The 7066-nt window shown below is 48.9% G+C and overlaps 1 protein-coding gene across 1 annotated transcript; it reads left to right on the top strand.

Moving 5' to 3' along the window:
- The first annotated feature begins 4721 nt into the window (after window positions 1-4721).
- HOXA13 (homeobox A13) lies at window positions 4722-6397 on the top strand. Its single transcript, XM_002195361.5, has 2 exons — window positions 4722-5421; window positions 6016-6397. Exons 1-2 carry the CDS (start codon window positions 4749-4751, stop codon window positions 6258-6260), a joined length of 918 nt encoding a protein of 305 aa, XP_002195397.1. The 5' UTR covers window positions 4722-4748; the 3' UTR covers window positions 6261-6397.
- Window positions 6398-7066: the final 669 nt, after the last annotated feature.

Below are 7066 nucleotides of genomic sequence, written 5' to 3'. Positions count from 1 at the left end.
ATCCTAAACAAAACACCAAACCCAAAAAACACGCTGAGTGAAACGATCTTCTGAGACTTGGGTGCATAAAGATTAGACCGTGTCCCACACTTCGGGTGAAAGCGGTGACATTGTTTTCCAGCACACCTTTTGCATAGAAGGTGCCGTTTGAATGTTTGGGTCGACTGAAATAGGTAGGTTCGTATCTAGTGTGCGCCTGACGATTTTTTTTTTTTTCAGGGCGCCTTCACAAATTTTCCCGAGTTCTTCCCCTTTTGCATTTGCTATTACAAATTCTTCTTATTTTGTAATTATCACAGCACCCCCCTTAGCACGCAGTGGGAGGGAGAGAGTTAAGATGTCCTGCGAAACCCGCTCGTAAAGCTGCTTACTTCCATTAGAAACACATGAATATCCTGAAAGACACAGTGCATTTAAAACGGACTCAGGAATGTTTATCTCAATCCCTGATGCTTTAGAAATTGTGGAAGAAAACAGCCGTGACAGTACTGCTCCAAATTACCCTTCTGGCAGGTAAATTTCATTTGCTCATGAAAATCACATTCTATTAAGGCTCTTGGTCCTGCTATCACTTTACTCACGCTTCTTCCAAGAATCCTGAACTCTACAGGACGATTATTATTAGTGACTAAGATCACCCTCTAGCTCCTCCATTATCAGCTAAGATATTTTAGCGGGTTTAGAGGGATTTAACTCCGTGACAAACATACATTTTCAGCAATCAGACGCGATTTTTTTCCTTCATGCTTATTAATTAGCTCTAAGCAGTGCATGAAAAAGTAAGAGTGAATTTCTATGGGCAACGACTTGGGGTTGGGTTGGATTTTTTTTTTTCCCTGTATTCGTAGATTGTGATTACCCTACAAGAAATCAGCGTTCTCCTCAGCCGGGCATTCCCTCTACAGGGCTGCGGAGGGTGCATGTGTGTTATCACACAAAGACGGGTCTGTGAGGGAAAAAAAAGCTTTTTAGATATTGAGTTGATAAATTCCGCATTTTCAAAATTTGTCTTTCAACTGAAAGGACTTCTGGTTTCTCTAAGAGAAATCTTAGGGCCTCTTTAGAAGTGCATGAGTGGCCATATTCCTATCACATAAAAAGATTTAAAAATAGTTTATATTTTCACGTTTAAGGCCATATTGCTGCAGTCCACACTGGCAAGACTATTCTTAGCTTCATGGCGTCAGGAACACACACAGTGACCTGTTTTAAAGCACTTGTAAGGGCCAAATTCCACTCTCGCTTACACCTGCGAAGTGGGTGAAATGCTTCTGACCACTCTCGATGCAACGAGGTTTAAAAATACCACTTAAGCATTTTATAATACCTGAGATGAGCATGTCGTGTACCGCGATGGGTGACTACCATCAGTTAGAAATTGCCTGCCTATGAAAAGATTCAGGACCTTTTAAAATCCTCCCACTGATCATGGTTGTTCATAGTCCGGCTCCCCAAGGAATTAATACTCGTTTTAGAGGAAACGATTCAACAGATGCATTTCTCTCCAAGTTGTTTCACACTCTATATAAATGCAAAGCACTTCGGAGGTTTGCATTCGTTCTCCTGGAAATCTCTCTGGTCCTACCATGCGCTTATATGTGCTGTATTCTAACATTATTTCACAAGAAAAAGACAAAAAATATTTGGAAGAAGCTTTGATTAGTCTGTCGGTTGCATGTATGGAAGTATTAAATTATTGATTAACTTTTCCAAAGACGATCAAATCAAACAGTAGCTTCAAGTAAACTCCTTAATTTTGGTTAATTTATCCAGCTCATCCCAAGACTTACATTGTGAAAAGTAAAAGCTCTTCCAAAAATGGTAGGGAATGGTATATGTTCAAGGCAAGGGGGGTAGGCTCGGGAGTGTTTTTGTCCTTGGTGTTCATTACAAGGTCCACGATTTTCGAAGAACATCTGTTCTGGCCGATGCCTTCAGTCCTCACGGTTCCTTTCTAATATTTAATGGCAGATACCCATTAAGGTAGAAAGAAATTAGCTGAGGAATTAAAATTGGAAATTGGAGGCATAAAAAATATCTGATGAGGCTTTTCTGCTCTCTTTGTCAATAATTTATTGAAAGTCATCTAAATGAGGACGGCAAAACCAAGAGTGGAGTCCCGTGTCTGACAACACTATTTTTCTGATGGTGCATACGCAGATGTCATTAATTCCTATTTTGAGGAAACAGTCCCGTTCCCGAAATCCTCCTCACATCATGGCAAAGAGGGAAAGAGGACTGTTGTATTACTGCTCTTATCATCAGTGAAAAGCATGGCCTTCTTCCATAATTATTAAATAGACCTCTAGAGTGAGTAAGAGATGCAGAGAAGGGAGAAAAGTTAGCTCTCTAATCTAATCTCCTTTCTTCTTCTTCTAGCACACGAGGCTGGAACAGCCCCAGGAGGGTAAACAAAATAAAATAACAACCACCAAAAGTCAGCAGACCGGATGCTCCCCCTTTCCCCCCTCCCTGACACCCCACACACATTACTCGTACAGTTTGCACCGGGACTGAAAGCTACGGTTCCACATGACTTCTCCCTCCTTATAGCAAGGAGCTTGAAAAGTAGAGGCAGATAAGCGAGAAGCTCTCTGCGGCTGAGGGGAGTTTGGAGAGTGGAGGCGGGCTGGGGAGGGGGGTAGAGGGAAGCTGGAGAGATTAGTGTTCTCATGGCTACCCGCTTTTTAACAAATCAGACAGATCTTCGGGCTGTGAATGACAGTTCTCACATTGGCTAGACTGCAACTTTCAACTTGACCTTGGCCTCTAGCCGTGTCTAACCCGTATGTAAAACAGCGCTGCCCCGTAGAGCTGCCTCCCCTTCCCACTTCTCCTCCCTCGCCCTGCAAAGCGATTTTCAGAAGCAACCTCGAGAAAACCGAGGGAAACAAGCCGAACCAACTCATGGCAGTCAAGCAATGTTTGGCCGGGAGAATCCACATGTTTCAAAACTGGAGCCTGAAAGAAAAGGGAAAATATGCGTGGAATAAATATTTTCTTTTGGCCATGAGGAAAAATGCGGAAAAGAGTGTGCGAAGTTAAAGTGGGAACATTTTACTGGCTACAATGAAGGAAAAAAGCGGGTAAATGCTGCCAAATTAGCAGGGGGGTGACAGAGACTTCAGGTATCCCAACTCAGGGCACGGAAAAAACACCTTGAAAAAATATCCTTGGGCGCCAAAGAGCTATTTCTCATGGCTGGCAGCTCTGCGCTAGGCAAGGAAAAGCCTGCTCGGTAACAATGTACGTCCCGGGATTGCTCTGCGCTTGTAGCCATGAGGGCAAAACAATGCTACAACGTCAATGGAAAGCACAATAGGATAATAAATACGCCGAGCTGTCAGGCTCAAAACAAAGCAACACGCAATTGGGGGAAAAAATTTAGTTTTCAGGATGGGAGTATTTGTGGCTGTTTTGTGCACACGCGTGAGGGCTGAGAGCTGTTAACGATGAGGCGAACGCTGCTTTAGGTCAAGTTTATTGATAGCTGAGTGATGGAGGGTTCTGGGTTCAAGGCTGTGCGCGAAAAGCTTGGGGGAGAGCAGCATCCGCGCCGGTGGGAAGTGAGAGGATATTAAAAATTGAAATCATTTCACCCTATGAAAAATTCATCCCGAAAAGAGAACGGAGTTGTTGGGGCTTTTTTTTCTAGCATTCACTTGCAAAGTGGTACGGCCTTCAAAAAGAACCCTATTTTTCAGCCGATAATCCATTTTGTTTTCCCAGCACACACATACACACAAAAACCGCCGTGAGTCCGTGCACACACCATGCAAGCCGACGTGATATTTTACAGCCGAAAAAGATTCAAGTCGAATCGTAGGCCCAGGGTTTTATTATTACGGCAACAAATAATGCAGCTGTATCGCGATGAATATCCAGTTAACTCTCCCGCTTCCCAAGACCTTCCTAAAAGATAATAATAAATAAAACGGGGATTTCCCGGCCAGTTCCTCTTATCTGACTTCTGAGACTTTGTGGCGAGAGGAGCGAGATGGGTCTTGGGCTTTCGACGGGCGGGAAGGGAAGAGGAAAACACCCAGAAAAGACCCCGAGAGGCTCCGTTTCGACAGCCTTATGTGTCCCAGCGTTGCGCGGAGGAGCGATTCTCCTCCCTCAGCTCGCGGTGGGCTCTCCGCGTCACCCGGCGGGGCCCCGCCAGCGCTCCCCGGGGAGAGGCGGCGGCTCAGACCGGCGGAGGAAGGGGGTAGAAGGGGTGCGGCTCATCTTCCCCCCGAGACGAGGGGAGGCCTCCGGGGTTTCCGCGGCGCTCGGGGCCGGGAGGGCTCAAGGAAAGCCGCGCAGGGAGAAATCAGGCGGGGTGCCAAGGGGAGCCCCGCACCTCGGGGGGTGCGCCGCGGTAACAACGGGGCCGAAGAGCTGACGCCTCGGTGGCGAGGGAGGGCCAGAGGGAGGAAGGGAGGGGAGGAGATGGGACGGGCGGCCCCCCCCCACCTCGGCGCCCTCGTCCCGCGCGGCGGCGGGACCGCGCCCGCACCCGTGCCCGCGCCCCGGGCCGGGACCCGGCCCCGCGCGCTGATTGCGTTATTTAATTATCTCCACTTTATTCCCTCAGATGTTTATCAGCTGCTTTGCATATCACGTGGGGGCGGGCGGGCCAATGAGGGCCGGCCTGGCGCGACGCTGGCGCGTCAGCCCTGGTCAAGTCCCGGAGATTGAGTATCTCTTTTTTCAGTCTTTGGGGCTTTTAAAAAAGAGCCACTAGTCTCAATGCGGAGCGGGCTATGACAGCCTCCGTGCTCCTCCACCCCCGCTGGATCGAGCCCGTCATGTTCCTCTACGACAACAGCCTGGATGAGATCAATAAGAACATGGACGGGTTTCACGCCGGCAGCAACTTCGCGGCGGCGGCGGCGGCCAACCCCTGCCGCAACCTGATGGCTCACCCCGCGCCCCTGGCCGCCCCCAGCGCCGCCGCCTACACCTCCAGCGAGGCCCCCGCCGCCGGCATGGCCGAGCCCGCTGTCAAGCAGTGCAGCCCCTGCTCCGCCGCCGTGCAGAGCTCCTCCGGCGCCGCGCTGCCCTACGGCTACTTCGGCAGCGGCTACTACCCCTGTCGCATGACCCACCACAACGCCATCAAGTCCTGCGCCCAGCCCGCCTCCACCTTCGCCGACAAGTACATGGACACCTCGGTCTCCGGCGAGGAGTTCACGTCGCGGGCCAAGGAGTTCGCCTTCTACCAGGGCTACGCCGCCGGGCCCTACCAGCCGGTGCCCGGTTATCTGGATATGCCCGTGGTGCCCGCCATCGGCGGCCCCGGCGAGCCGCGCCACGACCCCCTTCTCCCCATGGACAGCTACCAGCCTTGGGCCATCACCAACGGGTGGAACGGGCAAGTGTACTGCCCCAAGGAGCAGAGCCAGCCGCCTCACCTCTGGAAATCCACTCTCCCGGGTAATACACCTGCATGGCTCCCCCTGTCTCTTTTTTTCGTCCTGCCCCGCTCGGCTCTCCCGGGTATCCCGCCGGAAGGGCTCCGTGATAACCCTCCCGCCGTCCCCGGTCCCATCCCGCCCCGGTCCACGCATACCGCAGTGCCGCTGGAATGGCACCGGTGCCGCCCCCTGCCCCCCGCCGGCGCACGGCACATCCCGCCTCGCCTGGCCGGCCCCGGCGCCGGCCCCGGGAGAGGAAACAGCTGAAAAGGGCCGCGGGAAGGTCTGTGGTATTATTTTCCATAGACCATGAAGTAAGCGAGCTGTGTAAATCTCTGTAGTCTCTCTCGGTCCTTCCCAGAGTCCCTCGCCGGGCTACGCGGGGTCTGTTACTATTTGTCTGTCTGTCAGAAAAAGTGCCTTTCCCTGGCTGAAAGCTGTCTGCGGCGGCCAGGAAAGAGGGGTCCCCAGTGCTGAGCCGGGCTTTAGTCGCTAAATCGGAGCGGGGCAGGCGGAGGAGTGCTCTCTAACCCTAATCCTTGTACCCCCTGAAGATGTCCTAACCGGTTCGAGCGAATTTCTAACGCTTCCCTGCATGGTTTTTCTGTTCCAGACGTCGTTTCCCATCCCTCGGATGCGAACTCGTACAGACGTGGAAGGAAGAAACGAGTGCCTTACACAAAGGTCCAGTTAAAAGAACTCGAAAGGGAATATGCTACAAATAAATTCATAACCAAAGACAAGAGGAGGAGGATATCGGCGACTACAAATCTATCAGAGAGACAGGTCACAATCTGGTTCCAAAACAGAAGGGTCAAAGAGAAAAAAGTGATCAACAAATTGAAGACTACCAGTTAATGGATTAAAAATGGAGAAGCAGCAATTCAAGAGTTTCAGAACTTTTTTTGTGTGTGTGTGTGTTCAGATTAAAGTAATTATTAATAATAATTAAAAAGAGAAAAGACAATGAACCTCTTCTGTCAGAACAAGAGATCTGTATCTTTGGAATTATAACCTTTCTTTCCTTTTTTTTTTTCTTCCTTTTTTTTTTCTTTTTTTTTTTTTAATATTGCTGTAGCAAAATGGTGAAAACTGACAGCTCTCCTGAAATCCCAAACAGCCAGACAGTATCACTGACAGACTGTACAGCCCACAAGGCCAGCTCCGAGAGATACACTTTCAATTAGACACGATTTTCTGATAAACTTGTAAATATTTCTAAGACCCTACTATTTGAAAGAAGACCCTTCGTGGCCACGATGCGAGAGCTGGTTAACGTGAGGAGGTCGATGTGGACACACGATCTGGTTTTCTTCCATTGCAATCCAAACTGTATGTTGAATGACTGCTCAGGTAAACCATAGTGAAACAATTACAATTACTGTATGTTTTTAAGCAATGCATTTATTGTCAAAAAGTAATAATAAACCTCGAAGGTACTGAATAAGGATTTCAGAGACATCAGTAATGAAGGAAGTTCTGTGGATGATCTATCTTGATAGTAAAGCTAACATCGCAAATTAGTGAGGATAGAAAGGAAAATATTTGCTCGGAGATGTCTTTCGGTTTTATTTTTTATTTTCCACAGATGAATTATTGTCATCTAAACTGGGAGTTTTCATTTGTTTGGGGGTTTTAATTTTTTTTTCTCCTGCAGGCCATAC

Source organism: Taeniopygia guttata, chromosome 2, assembly GCF_048771995.1.
Source record: "Taeniopygia guttata chromosome 2, bTaeGut7.mat, whole genome shotgun sequence".
In the NCBI taxonomy this organism is placed as follows: domain Eukaryota; kingdom Metazoa; phylum Chordata; class Aves; order Passeriformes; family Estrildidae; genus Taeniopygia; species Taeniopygia guttata.
The sequence above is the reverse complement of the archived record's forward strand: the minus strand, read 5'-3'. Positions and strand labels throughout refer to the sequence as shown.

Excerpts from the sequence above, each read along its gene's own strand:
- HOXA13 (XM_002195361.5), top strand. The coding sequence starts at position 4,749 with ATGACAGCCTCCGTGCTCCTCCACCCCCGCTGGATCGAGCCCGTCATG. Across the intron at positions 5,422-6,015 it reads CTGGAAATCCACTCTCCCGG|ACGTCGTTTCCCATCCCTCG; the intron begins GTAATACACCTG and ends TTTCTGTTCCAG.